Genomic DNA, 17,312 nt, shown 5'->3' with positions numbered 1-17,312 from the left:
TGATATGCCTGGCCCTCGAAAGCAAACCGAAGAAACGGTCTGTGTCGAGGCAAAATGGAGACATGAAAGTACGCGTCCTTCAGGTCGATCGCTGCAAACCAATCCTGAAACCGAACGCATTCGAGAATGCGTTTGGCTGTGAGCATTTTAAACGGTAGTCGATGGAGAGAACGGTTCAAAATGCGCAGGTCCAGGATCGGTCGTAACCCACCGGTCTTTTTGGGGACAATGAAGCAGGGGCTGTAAAACCCGGACCTCATCTCGGCTGGAGGGACCGTCTCGATTGCACCCTTCGCCAGCAGGGTCGCAATCTCCGCTCTCATGACCGGGGCATTGCCACCGACCATCATGTAGCGAACTCCCCCTAAACGAGGAGGAGACCGTGCGAACTGAATCGCGTAGCCGAATCTGATCGTTCTGATGACCCAGCGGGACAGCCCGGGAAGCTCTAGCCAGGCTTCCAGGAAGTGAACCAGCGGGGTCATCCGAACCACAGACGTCCCCCCGGAGGGGCAGCGAGGCGGCTCGACCGGCATGCGCGCAGGAGTTACCCCGCCCGGATGCACCGTCGAAGCCCGCTCCCCGACAGAAGAGACCAGGGAAGGCAGAGCGTTCCACGGGGGTCTGTTCTGACGGGGGTCTGGCGATAGAGGGGGAAGGGAGTGGCGTAGCCCGGGGACGACACACGCTCCCTTCCGCGCCCTCAGAGACAGAGAGGAATGAGTGGGCTGACGCACTGGGACGTCGAGCGCACCCAATCCTGTCTGTGTGCTCAGTGATGATGTCAAGTCTTTCTTTAACCAACTCAGGGTGCTGCCCACCCGTGGGTGAGCAGCGGGGAGCTGAGAACAAAATATTCTCCCCCGGCCCTCCACCGGGGGAAGGAGGGGGCCTGCTACCACCTCCTGGGAAAAACTCAACTTCATCACTGAGCAGCCCGTGTCAGGAACGTCGCTTAGCCTGGCGTTTAGCGGGGCGTGCGGCCTGAGGGGGCTGTGACGCCTGCCTGCGGCCTCCTCCACGCCGTGGCCCGGATGAAGGCTGCTGCTGGGGCCGGGCGGGAGGGAGGGGAGCCGCGGGGGGGCGTCCTCGGCGGCGAGCAGCGGGAGGCATCTGTGCCGACGACTGGGTGGAGGCAGCAGCTGGTCGTCGGGGCAGAATATGTTTGATTGCCTCCGTCTGCTTCTGGGCAGTGGAGAACTGCTGGGCAAAGTCCTCGACCGCACCGCCGAAAAGGCCAACCTGGGAGAGTGGGGCGTCGAGCAGACGAGTCCGCTCAGCGCTCCGAGTGTCTGCCAGGTTGAGCCACAGATGGCGCTCCTGGACCACACTGGTGGCCATCACCTGACCAACGGCGCGAGCGGCCACTTTCGTCGCCCGGAGAGCAAGGTCAGTGGCGGACCGCAAATCTTTGAATGCCGTTGGATCAGTCCCGCCCTCGTGCATATCTCTGAGCAGCTTCGCTTGGAAGACCTGCAAAGTGCTCATCGCATGCAAAGCGGAGGCCGCCTGTCCCGCCGCTCTATAGGAACGTGCCGCCATAGCAGACGAGAACCTACAGGCTTTGGATGGGTGATTAGGAGGACCACGGGAGGAGGCGCTCTGTGGACACAGCTGCATCGCAACAGAGCGCTCCACCGGGGGCATCCCAGTGTACCCACGGGCGGCCCCACCATCGAGGGGGGGAAAGGCGGGGGAGAGATTGCGCTCTCGAGTGGACAGGGGAGCCCCCCAAGAGCGCGATAACTCCACATGCAGCTCGGGGAAGAAAGGCAAAGGAGTTGGCCGTGGCCTTGCGGCGGCAGCTTTGTCCAAAAACCAATCATCCATCCGTGAGGGATCGGGGCAGGGCGGAGGGTTCCACTCTAACCGATACTCCCAGCGCCTCGAGACAGCATGGCCGTCAGCTCGGGATCCGACACGGGCAACGCTGGCACTCCCGAAGGAGGCAACGCAGCCGCATCCTCATCTCCCGAGGACTCTAGCCCGCCTAGTGATGCTGTGATCGACATCGCATCATCATCTGGAGCGCTGCCCGAAGCAGCCGGAACCGCCGAAGAAGCGGCCGACTGAATCGAACTAACGCTCGCTGGCTCTCGCACTGAGGCGGGAGGTGTGGCCCGAGGAATCGTCGGGGCTTTGTTCCACACCGTCACCGTTAGATCACCAGGTCCCCGGGTCGACGGGCCCCCCGTGGAGGAAGCCGATCGAGTAGGGGGGACCGGGACTCTCACTTTAGTCAGATCATTGAGTCTCGACCTCAGTGTAGAGATGGTCATGTTCCCACAGAAAGAACATGAGTCATCCACGAACGCTGCTGCTGCATGCTGAATGCCCAGGCATACAAAGCAGCGATCGTGACCATCAGATGACGATAGAAATCGACCACACCCAGAAGAACACGGGTGAACCATCTTTAAAAAGACGTGCCACGTGCAGCTCTTTCAATGAGAGGAGGAAATTCACTCTTTCAGCGCTGAGGCGACCAGGGAGAAGCGCAAAGTCTGGCAGACCACTGCTCAGATCGCAGGCGATGCAGAATCTCGCTGGGTACCGCCGTCACACCAACACTGAAGAGGACTCGAAGAGTCCTCGTCTCGAAGAGTCTTGAACAGTGAGAATGGCTTTCAGGAGTGAAGAGGTTCTCTTGGCTCCGAAGCGAAAACATACTGCGGTTGCGTTCACTTCCTCCTTTTATACTCACGGAGTAGGGCGGAGTACGCTATGCAAATTTCCGCAGCCCCAAGGCATTGCACGCCATTGGCTCGTTTTTAAATACTCGAAGAGGATTGGCTTTCTATGCGAAACCCCCAATCTCCGTGACTTCTGACGTAACTCGAAGTGACTACGAAAGGGAACAGAAAATATTTCCCCTCCAAGTCGACGAGTCATTGGCATAATTATTAGTAAGCCAATAACTATGCTCACATTGGAGTACATAAGTAAATATGTAAATTATTATATAATATTAGTTTAGTTTCAAAATAGTAAACTAGTCTAGTCCAGCACAAGAGAGAGATGAGGGGATGGAGTTTGGACTTCTCTAAACTGATCTGGAAGGCGCTACAAGTAACTTGAAATAGGTCAGTAAATAAATGTTGTTGGTTTTTAATGTTTGATTGTTGCAGAAGCTTGTGCTACAGTATGTTTGGGAACTAAATAGGTCAAATGCTACGCTGCATTATTGAGTGTTTCTGCTTGTCTGCTCCATTCAGGTCATTATTGATGATTACCAATCTGCGTGACATGTGAATGAGCCATTGTCACTCATTTTTCCTTCATGCAGAGTTCAGAAGTGATCTAACCAGACAAGACCATTATTATTGGTACCTCATTCTGAAGGCCAGGTAAGCTAAATATTGCAGTTTTCCAGTACTGACAATACTCTTTTACTCTAAAGAATATGAATAATTTCACAAAAGAAGCTGTTTATGTAAGTAAAATAATATAATACCATGACATAATAATGAGATTTCTTTTTGAGGCTGAAATGGAATAAAATATTTGGTTATTTAAGAAAAACTGAATGAATTTAAATGGAGCTGAAAGCACAAAAATTTGTGGGAAAAAAACAAGGTTAAGCAGCATCTTAAGATAAAATATATTTGTAAAAGACATTTACAATCAACAAAGGAGCGATATTGTTCCAATTGCAATATTGTGAACTATACAAAAGTTTGGTGTCAGTAAGATTTTAAACCTTTTTTTTCCAATAAAAAAGCACCAATAATACAGCAAAAACTGTACAGTTGTGACATAATATTATTACCATTTAAAAATGACTATTTTTTTTCTGTGTATATATTGTAAAATATTATTTATTCCTGTTATCCAAAGCTGAATTTTCAGTATCATCACTCCAGTCTTCAGTGTCACATGATCCATCAGAAATTCGCTAATACACTTAAATTGTTTTTGGAAACAGTGATACATTTTCTTTCTGGATTCTTGATTGTAAAATAAACTTTATTTGAAATTTAAATCTTTTGTAACATTAAATATGTCATTACTGCCATGTTTAATGCATTTAATCCTTACTGAATGCAAGTTAAATCAATATATTTTCATTATCTTCATATTCCACTTAAAAGATAGAGGAGAAATATTTACCACTAGGTGGAAGTATTATCATACAGTATGTGAAACCACTTGAAATTACACAATTATAATCTTAAGATTTGGTTTATTTTGAGATATTATCATTAACATTAATATCAATCTATTATTTTAAATGTCACTTACTTGATTTTTCTCTTTGTAAATGCAGGGTCTTCATCTTCTGTCTAATAATATCATCACCGAACCACAGAGTAATGATAAACCCATCATCTGGATCAGGAGGTGAGAAGGATGTTAAAGGGTGATGAATGCAGTTTAGTGCTTGTGAATACTTCAGATTTCAGTCTGTGGGATGTGGCTTTATATCAGAGGCATTATAGAAGATACTGCATGTGGAAGTAGTTAGTCAATTCAGCCGTTTTAAATGTTGTTTAAAGTCTAGATTTAAGTTTAGTAATAAAATATGTAAATGCCAAAGAAACCGTAGACTATTTCTGAGCTTAACCATCATGTTTTAGTTTCAATACAGAGGGTGAGAGTTGCAAACTTTTACTTTATACCACTAGAGGGTGACATTTGAATGAGACAACATCCTTTAGATGTTTTTGTTTTTTGAGTAATTTTTGTCATCATTTACTCACCGGCACCCTCGGTTTGTTCCAATCCTGTGAGTTTCTTCCTTCTGTTGAGAACAAAAGAAGTAGGGAAGAAAATACCATTTCATTCACTGGCTACGGTCACCTGTCATTCAAAATATCTTCTTTTGAGTTCAACTGAAAAAGAAACCCATACTAGTTTTGAACAACTTGAGAGTGAGTAAATGATGACATCATTTTCATTTTGGGTGAACGATGCCTTTAAAGGAAAGAAAATGCATCATGATAAAGATTAAAAGTTTGTTAATCATATTCCTCTCCTTATCTTCAGGTGTGTGTAGGATGCTGGCCTCTTTGCTTTATGGACTGGAGTTTCACATGGACGCCTCAGAGGACAGCAAGTTTCTACAGGAGATGCTCATGGGCAATACTCTGCATCTGCTTATTAAGGTCAGACTTTATTTTAGCAGCCACCCAGCCCACTTTAGCGACTGTTTGCCAGTGCTACGACTCGAATTGGGTGAAATGATTTAGATCAAGTTTTTCCATTAGCTTGACCATAAGAAGATACACCTGCACCTACACATTTTCTCAGTTTGCTTACTTTATTGTTTATTTTTACAGGGACGATGCACAATTAAGAGTAATTGCACCAGAGTTAGCTAACAGCTAATTTACATCTGCTATCCCTGGGCAGGTAAACAAATAAAATAACATACAATGTTACATTTACACCACATAAAACATCACAATACATATGTCCAGGAATGTAAGATTTACAAATTCAGTATATAAAAACAAAGAATTCACAAGACAATTAGTGGTTGCAGATTTGTTTTGATAGTATCCAGTACTTACACTTCACGCTATCAGTGAGTGACCACACGAAACCACAGCGGGGCCGGCGGAGCTGGAGAGAGAGAGTCCAAAGAATCAGAGACAGCTTTAGTTGCCGTGACGGGGCAAGGCAGGCAAAACAAAACTGAACACAACACACTCGTAAACATGCATAAAGGAGAGTACCAGACACCAAACAAGGGAAACAGGTGTATATATACAGATGGCTAACATGAAAACAAGTGACACCTAGGAAAAAGACAGATTGACAGATTGATTGGCAGTTGACAGATTTAATGGAAAATAAGAGTGTATGATAAGACTATGATTCCATTCAATTGGAGGACACGTTTGATTATTTGAGGCGATTTTATCTGATTATTTGATTATTTGAGTCGAAAATTAGACAACCGTCTGGGTTTTCTTCTAATTGTCTCTGTTTGTGTTTGCTTGAGTTGGACATTTGTTTGTTTTTTGTTTGTTGAGTTGTCTGAGTTAATTGATTTCCATGGTATTTAAAGGGATAGTTCACTTTGAACTTAATTTTTGATATGTTTTAGCTTACCTCAAGGGCATCCAAGATGTAGGTGTCTTTGTTTCCACAGTAATTTAAATTTCGACATTTTTCGGTCAAACCGTTGTTGTCTGTCAGTCATATAATGGAGGTTTAGGGGGTCCACGTCAAAGAGCATGCACAGAGAAGTCCAAATTAAACATGATTTTATGACTCGTAAATGTAAGTACACATTGATGGCCTAAGACACAAAACGAGCAGTTTGTGTGAGAAAACAAACAGTATTTATATCGTTTTTACCTCGAGTATCCACAGCCATGCCCAAGTGATCTGAATCAGTTGTACCATGTCCAACTGAACCGAACTGAACCATGTCCAACTGATCTGACGGAAAAGGCGCTCCGGTCTGCGCTTGCGCCGGAAGTGATCTCTCGCGCGTGTACGTCTCTCATTGTTTACACAGAGATTTCGGAAGTTTTACCTTAAATCGCAATGGAAGACGAGTATATCTAAATATGTTTAGTGAAAGGTAAAACTTCAGAAATCTCTGTGTAAACAATGAGTGAAAAATGTCAAAATTGAAAATACTGTGGAAATAAAGACACCTACATCTTGGATGCCCTTGAGGTAAGCTAAAACATATGAAAAATTAATTTCAAAGTGAACTATCACTTTAATTGATTGATTGAGTTGGTTCACTTGTGTCTCATTTCTTTGATTTAGTAAACACGTTTGTGACGAGAGCACATATTGTTTTCATATTTGTTACGTGTCTCCGAGCAATGAGGTGTATGTTTCTGAGTTTGTTTGTATTCAAAATGGCCTGGTAGTTTGTGACCCTCAGTCGTTTTGTACAGTATATGATGCAGCTTTTCCTCTTTAACCTTTTCAAAGTCAGCAAGTTTATGTTTTAAAATCTGTATGATTTAAATTAATGTAGTGTATACCAGCCTCTATTTCACCTGCTTATCGCTTATTTCACCTGGTTCAGTGTTATATAACTCATTAATTAAAAATCCGTCCCTGTTCATCCATTCATTCAATGAGTGAGTCTCTCACTACTTGTTTATTCATTTATTACTCACTTTGTTTAGTTATGGGCACTGGGCACCCTGGCATTTCTTCAGGATGAAATCTTTTGCAAGCTAAGTTCTCCAAGCACTGCAGTCAGTGCACACCCAGAATCATATTTTGCTGGCAGACGAGTCTAATGAATCCAGCACATGCTGTCTGCGACACCGAGAGAGGGGGAGGTGAGGAGAGGTCGAAGGGGAGACTGTGATAAAAGCCCAAACACAGCTCAGCTGGACTGCTGGTGCTCTGTTCCATGAGTCACGTGGAGCTGTTAAGTGTTCAGTGCTCTTGCTCCATGTTGCTCTTTTAATGCTAAGAAAGGATCAGATTTTCCAATCAATCTGACTTGTTTACTTTCTTTAGAGAAACTACAGAAGAAAATAGTTTGAAAACTGTTTCTGTCATAAAGAAAATACTTGCATAAATGCATGCCACGATGATCATTTTAAAGCATTACATTAAATACCAGTTGCATTTATGAATACTGCTTCATGCTATATTATAAAACATGCTCATACAAACATGTGCAGAGGATATAAAACACATTTATGATGTTTTATTCTTATTCATGATTTTTGGAATGAATGAACGAGTGAATTAATTAAATGCACTAATATTTTATTTAACAAGGATGTGATCAGTGACAATGAGGACTTTTACATTGCTAAAATAAATATTTCAAAATAAATGTATACATTTTAATTATAAATATTAATAATTATTAATAATGAATGATTAAAATAAAATAATAAATATTTCAAAATAAATGTTACTATATATATATATATATATATATATATATATATATATACAAGATAAATACAGCCTTGGTGGACATAAGAGGTCATAATAATTATTAAAACAAAATTTTACCAACCTCAAACTTTTGAATAATAGTGGATGTAAAGTGATTTTAAATGAACAAATATTCCATGTAGTTTTAAATTAAAATTAGATCATACAAATCAGCAACTATAATGGTTATAAAATCACAATTCACTGCTAAAATAAAATTCTTGAAAATTAACCCGCACACTTGTTGAGAGGCCATTAAAAAGAAAAGTGTTTGTGACATTGGAAGGTATCCCCAATAAGCAAGCTGTTCACTTATTTTGTACAAAACATTTCTGCATGAGTCTGAAAAATCTCAGACCAATTCTCACCACACAACAAGTTCCAACCAATGTCAGCGGCAGCGAACACAAACATGCAACTAAAGGATTATACTAAGTATGCGCAAAGAGAATGTTTCTGCTTTTTCCAAGGCTCTGCCATTTGACTGTAAAGGAAATCAGAGCTCTTTTTTTCTGTTGGAAAATAAGCAATTATACTGCCATTACAAACAAGAAGAAACTTTACAAGAAATGTACCATAAAAATCTGAAATACATGTAGCATGTGGTCTGAGTCAGAATACATCTCCATAAATTGGAGTTTTTGCATATCACTGGGTTGACATAATGGCAGTTCTCTTATTGTGGAAATAAATATTTTATCCTCTTAGTTGTGATTTTTTTGTTGTTGTTTTTTTGCACATGGATTTGCATTAAGAAACAACAAGAGACATTAAGTGACGGCAAGTCTGTAAAAATACTTTGTTAAGTTTTGTATAGAATGCAGCCCAGGCCAAAAGTGTTTGGTTTTAGTGTGTGATATCATCTTTTAAAAAATGTAAAATTGTTTTACTTAATACATCTGTTTTGAAACTTGTTCCTCTTTATGAGTACTGTTAGCTGTGTGAGGGCCGTAAATATGATTACATCTTTCTTGGCTGATATTCCAATAGCTTTCCCATTACTTTATGCCGCGCATAAAGTGCAGCCAAATGGATGGACAGACAAGCACTCAAAACTCCTTAGCCTTTAATGTTAGTTTGTATTTGACTGATATATTATCTTTTGACTGTACTTTACATCAGACTGTATGATATATTACCCACAAAATAATACAGAGGACCATTTTGCTACTAGATGAATTTGAAGGGTGAGGGTCAAAGGGTTAAGCACTAACCCTCTGGGCATTGGACGACAGCCTAACGCCACTTCTCCTCTTCTCACAGGTCTATGACAGGCTGCAGAAGTACAGGGCTCAGCGGCCTGCTCCGCTGCTGGATAGCACACAGGGCCTGGCTCAGGATGTAAGTTCTCCTCTGGGGCATCTAGTGGTTTTTGTCTCCAGACCAGAGTGATCAGACAATCCAGCAGAGCTGGGACGAGATTCAGTTGCAGGACCTTTAGTCTGTTTAGTGTTGTCGGTTTGAAGTGTACTGGAAGGGATTACAATGGTGAACACTCCAGAGTCAAATAAATATGTGCTGCACATGCTGCTTCACAGACACTCACTTATTTATTTATTTTTTTATGAAATAATTTGGCAACTCCAAAGCAGGCCAAAACTGCATTTTTGAGTAAAAATGGCCAATATTACTAGCCTGGTTCAACCAGACTCCAGTACATTTCATTTGTACATAGAGTCTGGCCTCTCTCCATTGAGAAACGTTTACTTCCTTGTAGGCGCGTTCACTATTAAAGTTCAAAACTATTGGATCTGCCCAGAGTCACTCACGATCTGCCATAGCCAATCGCTAACGTGTGGCCGAAACGGCTGGAAACAGCAAGTCCGAATGATCAGAGGATTATTTACAATAGGATTTCAGTCAACGAGAGCTGCAGGTTTTGTTAATCTAGGAAAAATTATTAATTCGAAATGTATATTTGACACGAAGGACAGTGATATACAATTGACAATTGAAAAAAACAATATGACAATTATTTTTAAAAAATCACAACCAATTTGTATGATTACAACATGTAAAACTGACACACCAACCTCCTGCAGGAGTACACAAAGGGGCTCAAAATGTTCAACTCATCACAAGAATCAGTAAATTTACAGTTGGGAATATGAGCTGTCATGACTCCTGAGCGGATCTTCAACAATAGTTTAGTTGCCAGGACTCTGGGCTTCCGAACACCGGGCTAAAGCGTCCGTCCAAAATGTCACGGTCATCGTTCACGCCGAGCTGCCCAGCACAAACTTCCAACCTTTCTGCCTCCTTCACGTGGTCCTCCGTTGTGCAACAAGAGGTGAGACGATAACAATCCGGCTTTAAATTCTGTATATTCGGCAGTTTCTTTTCCAACAACGGGCCGAATAGCTTTTCTCACATCTTTCTCCGCTGCCATTACTGATCTCAAACTGACGCGCTGCATCAACGTCCTCGTTCTCAGCCACTCCCCTCTATTCGCTGATTGGTCCTACAAAAAATTGATTTCTGGAAACCTGAGGATACACAGCAGTCCCAGACGTAGTACTGACGGAAAATGAAATTGAGCGGAAGTGCGTAGGAGGGCGCAGCCAGGCTACAATATTACCTGGTTTCCCCTTAACTCAGTGTATAACCACCAACATGATGAAATGGAAATAAAAAAAAAGGTTTCAAAGAAGTTTCCCCAACACCCCTTTTATCTGCCCCTGGTTGGACAAATAAATAGTCCCACCCTAAAATTGCACCATTGGTTGAGCCAATAATGCTACGTAATGCTGGTCAGAGGCCTGTCTCAGGAAGTATGGAAAGATTGGGAAAAAACGTCTCGGTTACGTATGTAACCCTCGTTCCCTGAGTAGGGAACGGAGACGTTACGTCAGAAGTGACGGAGATTGGGGGATTTCGCATAGAAAGCCAATCCTCTTCGAGTATTTAAACACGAGCCAATGGCATGCAATGCCTTGGGGCTGCGGAAATTTGCATAGCGTACTCCGCCCTACTCCGTGAGTATAAAAGGAGGAAGTGAACGCAACCGCAGTATGTCTTCGCTGAGGAGCCAAGACTGAACTCGGCGTCTACCCAGCGATACAGCAGAAGTGGCAGGGAGACGTAACGTCTCCGTTCCCTACTCAGGGAACGAGGGTTACATACGTAACCGAGACGTTCCCTTTCGTAGTCACTTCGAGTTACGTCAGAAGTGACGGAGATTGGGGGTCTGTGCCATCACGCCATCTTCAAGCTGTCTTCCAGTGCCCTGCGAAAGTCTGGACCCCTGCCTTACCTTTTTTTTTTTTTTTTTTTTGGGGATCCCACTTTGACACAGGATTACCAAGGTACACTGGGAAACATATCCCGGGAGGGACATGCTACCAGCTGCCAACCGAAGGGAGGACTTACGAATACACATATGGCCACATAGGAACGCATATGGAAACACTGGAGCACCAACCGCAGGTGGCTACTAAAATTCAACTCCAGGGGTGGCAGATGGCTTGCCAAGGGAAGACACATGCTCAGAGAGGCTTACAGTGGATAATACACATGAGACGGTTACCAAGGGGAACCGTACGCATGGAGGCACCTAGCCAGCATCCAGAGCAACAGCAGTGGTGCCCGCATCGTCGGTGCTGGAGGACTCAAGACTTCAATGGAAGAACTGAGGAGATATCGCACTTATCCAGTCCGGGGAGTGGAGTGGCGAGCAAGCGAAGACACCTGAGCGGATCCAGAACTGGCCGAACGAGTACGTGAGAGGATACCGGCTCAATTCGCAGATTATAGAATCTGGCGAAGGTGTTGGGTGTCGCCCAGCCTGCAGCTCTGCAGATGTCTGTTAGCGAGGCGCCATGCGCTAGAGCCCAAGAGGAGGCCACACTCCGAGTGGAATGGACCGTCACACCAAGGGGGCACGGCCGGCCTAGCTGCTGGTAAGACAAAGCGATGGCGTCCACTCTTCAGTGGGACAGCCGTTGCTTTGAGAGAGCCCTTCCCTTCTGGCTCCCCCCATGACAGACAAAGAGCTGGTCTGAGGTCCTGAAGCACTGCGTTCTGTCGACATAGGTGCGGAGAGCACGTACCGGACAGAGCAGTGCCAAGGCTGGGTCTGCCTCCTCCAGGGGCAGCGCTTGCAGGTTCACCACCAGGTCCCGGAGGGGAGTGGTGGGAACCTTGGGCACATATCCAGGCCGGGGTCTCAGGATCACGTGAGAGTAAGCCGGCCCGAACTCCAGGCACACTTCGTCAACAGAGAGAGCGTGCAGGTCCCTTACTCTCCTGATGGAGACCAATGCAATCAGGAGTGCTGTCTACATAGGACAGAGCAAAAACTCTACCGACTGCAAAGGCTCCAGGGGAGGCCTCTGCAGAGCACCCAGGTCTACTGAGAGGTCCCCAGAGGGCAGGAGGGGAGGGAGGCGGATTTAGCCCCCTCGCTCCCCTCAGGAACCTGATGACCAGGTCATGCTTCCCATAGACTTACCTTTCACTGCATCATGAGACGCGGCAATGGCCGCAACATAAATCCAAAGGGTGGAGGGCGACAGCCTACACTCCAACCCCTCTTGCAGGAAGGAAGCACGACTCCGATCGAACATCTCCGGGGTCTTCTCAGCGAGAAGAACACCAATTGACGAAGAGGTTCCACTTCAACGCATAAAGGTGTCTCGTGGACGACGCTCTTGCGGAAGTGATGGTTGCCGCCACCACAGGTGGCAGGGAACTCAAACCTGCCTCGTCCCGTCCAGGAGCCACACGTGCAGCCTCCAAAGATCGGGACGAGGGTGCCACAGAGTGCCCCGTCTCTGAGAGAGTAGGTCCGGTCTCAGAGGAATAGGCCAAGGAGGTGCTGTCGCGAGGAGCATGAGTTCGGAGAACCACGTCTTGGTGGGCCAGTAGGGGGCTACCAGCAAGACCTGCTCCTCGTCCTTCTTGATCTTGCACAACACCCGTGCAAGGAGGCTCACTGGGGGAACGCACACTTGCGTGGGCCCCGTGGCCAGCTGTGCGCCAGCGCATCCGAGCCGAGAGAGCCGCGGGTCAGAGAATAAACTGGGCGCAGTGGGACGAGTCCCGAGAGGCGAACAGGTCTATCTGTGCCTCCCCAAACTGGTCCCAAATCAGCTGGACCGACTGGGGATGGAGTCGCCATTCGCCGGAGATGGACGGGCCCGGGACAGCTCGTCGGCTGCCCAGTTCCGGTCTCCAGGAATGTAACTGCACGAAGGGACCTCAGGTGCTTCTGACTCCATATCAAGAGGTGGCGGGCGAGCTGCGACAACCGGCGCAAGCGTAGACCCCCCCTGGTGGTTGATGTACACTACTGCCGTAGTGTTGTCTGAGCGGACAAGCACATGCTGGCCCTTGAGCACGCTCGGAAGCGGTGCAGGGCGAGCCGTACTGCCAACAGCTCGAGGCAATTGATGTGCATGAGGCGCTGGGCTCCTGTCCAGGAACCGGCGGCTGCATGCCCATTGCACATGGCACCCCAACCCGTGGTAGACGCATCCGTGGAGACAACGAGATGCCTGGAAACTCGCTGAATAGGGACCCCTGTCCGTAAAAGCTGAGGTTCGACCACGGGAAGAAGGTTCGGCGGCACGTCGGAGTCACTGGAACTCGGAGCGAGCCGCGATGCCATGCCCACCTCGGGACTCGATCGCAAAGTCACAGCTGAAGCGGTCTCATATGAAGCAAACCGAACGGCGTACCGCGGATGCCATATGCCCCAGGAGCCTCTGAAATAGTTTCAGTGGAACCGCACTCTTGCCCTCGAACTGTCGAAGACAAGCCAGCAGTGAGTGCGCGCGCTCGTTCGTGAGCTGCGCGGACATGGCGACCGAGTCTATCTCCATGCCGAGAAAAGAGATCCTCTGCACGGGGCAAAGTTTGCTCTTTTCCCGGTTGACCCGAAGGCCCAGACGGGCTAGGTGCCGTAGCACCAGGTCTCTGTGTTCGCAAACCTGAGCTCGAGAGTGTGCTAGTATCAGCCAGTCGTCGAGATAGTTCAGGATGCGAACCCCGTGTTCGCGAAGGGGAACAAGGGCTGCCTCGACAATCTTCGTGAAGACGCGAGGGGACAGAGCTAACCCGAATGGGAGAACGGCGTACTGGTATGCCTGGCCCTCGAAGGCAAACCGAAGAAACGGTCTGTGTCGAGGGAGAATGGAGACATGGAAGTACGCGTCCTTCAGGTCAATCGCTGCAAACCAATCCTGATACCGAACACACTCGAAAATGCGTTTGGCCGTGAGCATTTTGAACGGTAGTCGATGGAGAGAACGGTTCAAAATGCGCAGGTCCAGGATCGGTCGTAACCCACCGGTCTTTTTTTTGGGGACAATGAAGTAGGGGCTGTAAAGCCCGGACCTCACCTCGGCTGGAGGGGCCGTCTCGATTGCACGCTTCGCCAGCAGGGTCGCAATCTCCGCTCTCAAGACTGGGGCATTGCCACCAACCATCGTGGAGCGAACTCCCCTGAAGCGGGGAAGAGACCGTGCGAACTGAATCGCGTAGCCGAATCTGATCGTTCTGATGACCCAGCGGGATACCCCGGGAAGCGCTAGCCAGGCCTCCAGGAAGTGAGCCAACGGGGTCATGCGAACCACAGACGTCCCCCCGGAGGGGCAGCGAGGCGGGTCGACCGGCATGCGTGCAGGAGTTACCCCGTCCGGATGCACCGTCGAAACCCGCTCCCCGACAGAAGAGACCAGGGAAGGCAGAGCGTTCCACGGGGGTCTGTTCTGCCGGGGGTCTGGCGACAGAGGGGGAAGGGATTGGCGTAGCCCGGGGACGACACACGCACCCTTCCGCGCCCTCCGAGACAGAGAGGAATGAACGGGGCGACGCACTGGACGTCGTGCGCGCTCATTCCAGTCTGTGTGCTCAATGACAGTGTCAGCTTTTCCTCAACCAGCTCAGGGAGCTAGCTAGAACAAAAGATTCTCCACCGGCCCTCCACCGGGGAAGGAGGGGCCCTGCCACCGCCTCCTGAGAAAAACCATGACACTATCACTGAGCGGCCCGCCTCAGGAACATCGCTTCGCCTGGCGTTTAGCGGGGCACACGGCCTGAGGGGGGGGGGGGGGACGCTTACCTGTGGCCTCCTCCGCGACGCGAACCGGCTAAAGGCTGCTGCTGGGGCCGCGTGGGAGGGAAGGGAGCCGCAGGGGGCGTCCTCGGCGGCGAGCTGGCGGAGGCGTCCGAGCCGACGGCTGGTTCGAGGCAGCAGCTGGCCGTCGGGGCAGAGAAACCGCCTTCGTCTGCTCCTAGGCGGTCGAGAAGTGCTGGGCCAAGTCCTGGACCGCCGAACATTATGATGCTCCTGGACCACAGCGGTGGGCATCACCTGACCAAGGGAGCGAGCGACCGCCTCCGTGACCCGTTTAAGGACAAGGTAGGCGGCAGGCTCGCAGCTCGCTTGGTCCGTCACCTCCTCGTGCATATTCCTGAGCAGCTAGCTTTGTAGGTGCTCATCATGTGCAGGGCGGAGGCTGCCTGTCCCGCCGCTCTACAGAATCGCGCCGCCATAGACGACGAGAACCCATAGGCTTTGGAGGGGCATCTGAGAGCAACCGCCGGTTGACCGGGGGAGCCCCAGCGTACCCACAGACAGCCGCATCGCCGAGGGGAGGAAGGGCGGGGAACTAAAGCACGCTTTTTTTTTTATTATTATTATTTATTTATTTTTTAGTGCGTGTCAGTTCCACATGCAACTCGGGGAAAAAAGGAAATTGGGGTTGGCCGTGGCAGTAAGGCGGCAGCGTTACCCAAAAACCAATTATTCAGCCGCGAGAGATCGGGATAGGGTGGAGTTCCACCCCCACCCGATGCTCACGGACGCCCGAGATAGCACGGCCATCATCGCGGGATCAGACACGGCGGCGCTGCGCTCCCGAGGGAGGCAACGCAGCCGCATCCTCACTTCCAGAGGAGTCAAGCCCGCCTAGTGACGCTGTGATCGACATCGCATCATCATCTGGAGCGCTGCCCGAAGCAGCCGGTGCCACCGAAGAAGCAACCGACTGAATCGAACTAACGCTCGCTGGCTCTCGCATTGAGGCGGGAGGTGTGGCCCGAGGAATCGTCGGGGCTTTCCCACACCATCACCGTAAAATCACCAGGTCCCCGGCTCGACGGGCCCCCTATGGAGGAAACCGATCGAGCGGGGGGGACCGGGACTCTCACTCAAGTGAGATCATTGAGTCTCGACCTCAGTGTAGAGATGGTCATGTTCCCACAGAAGGAACATGAGTCATCCACGAACGCTGCTGCTGCATGCTGAAATGCCCAGGCATACAAAGCAGCGATCGTGACCATCAGATGACGACAGAAATCAACCACACCCAGAAGAACACGGGCGAACCGTCTTTAAAAAGACGTGCGCGTGCAGCTCTTTCAATGAGAGGAGGAAATTCACTCTTTCAGCGCTGAAGCGACCAGGGAGAAGCGCAAAGTCTGGAAGACCACTGCTCAGATCCCAGGCGATGCAGAATCTCGCTGGGTACCGCCGTCACACCAACACTGAAGAGGACGCTCGTCTCGAAGAGTCTTGAACAGTGAGAATGGCTTTCAGGAGTGAAGAGGTTCTCTTGGCTCCGAAGCGAAAACATACTGCGGTTGCGTTCACTTCCTCCTTTTATACTCACGGAGTAGGGCGGAGTACGCTATGCAAATTTCCGCAGCCCCAAGGCATTGCATGCCATTGGCTCGTGTTTAAATACTCGAAGAGGATTGGCTTTCTATGCGAAATCCCCCAATCTCCGTCACTTCTGACGTAACTCGAAGTGACTACGAAAGGGAACTCAGATTATTTATTATCTAAAATACATATTATTACATGGTATATATGTGTGTGTACCATTGTAAATGTGAAAAACAGAAACGTATTTTTAAAAAGCTTATGAAGATAGCTCTGAAGGAGAGAACGATGATGTTAAGTCAGAACGACTGACGACCTGGGATCTCGCCTGAGAGCCCAATCATCTTCAAATGGTAACAGAACAAAGCCGATGCACGTTTTGCAGCCGCTTCCGGGTATATAAGGCAGCGTGCCAGAGGAGGTACAGGAATTGTGGCGACAGAGCGTAACGTCTCCGTTTCCTCCTTCCTCCTTCCCTATTATTCAGTCATGCTTGACGTTATGTCAGAATGATTGACGAATTAGGAAGACGCCACCACTGCTGCCCTTTCCGAGTCCCCAGCATGCCTTTTGGTCACCTGTTGTAACAGAAGAAGAGGCACAGAGGCTGTGCACGGAGAATCTCTAATGTTCCAAATGATTCTAACTTCCTGCAGGGACGCCCTTGGTGACGAGCAGGCGGGGCGGGGGGCAGCCTCAGACTGACAGGGCAGGATTCCATCGCCTCCGTCTGCTTCTGTACTGCCGAGAAATGTTGGACAAAGTTCTCGACAGGGAAGAGGCCGACTTGGGAGATGGGGAGTCGAGAAAGCGAACTTTGTCAACCTTC

General features: G+C 48.2%; 1 protein-coding gene across 1 annotated transcript in view; it reads left to right on the top strand.

Moving 5' to 3' along the window:
* The first annotated feature begins 4,313 nt into the window (after nt 1-4,313).
* Nucleotides 4,314-17,312, top strand: part of mpp7b (MAGUK p55 scaffold protein 7b) — an 89,965-nt gene continuing 76,966 nt past the window's right edge. The window contains exons 1-3 of the mRNA XM_089131008.1: nt 4,314-4,341; nt 4,987-5,105; nt 9,139-9,216. Of these exons, the coding sequence (XP_088987134.1) occupies nt 4,314-4,341; nt 4,987-5,105; nt 9,139-9,216 (225 nt within the window). The remainder of the gene's footprint in view (nt 4,342-4,986; nt 5,106-9,138; nt 9,217-17,312) is intronic.

The sequence above is a fragment of the Pimephales promelas genome, chromosome 5 (assembly GCF_988280905.1).
Source record: "Pimephales promelas chromosome 5, fPimPro1.hap1.1, whole genome shotgun sequence".
Lineage (NCBI taxonomy): Eukaryota > Metazoa > Chordata > Actinopteri > Cypriniformes > Leuciscidae > Pimephales > Pimephales promelas.
The sequence above is the reverse complement of the archived record's forward strand: the minus strand, read 5'-3'. Positions and strand labels throughout refer to the sequence as shown.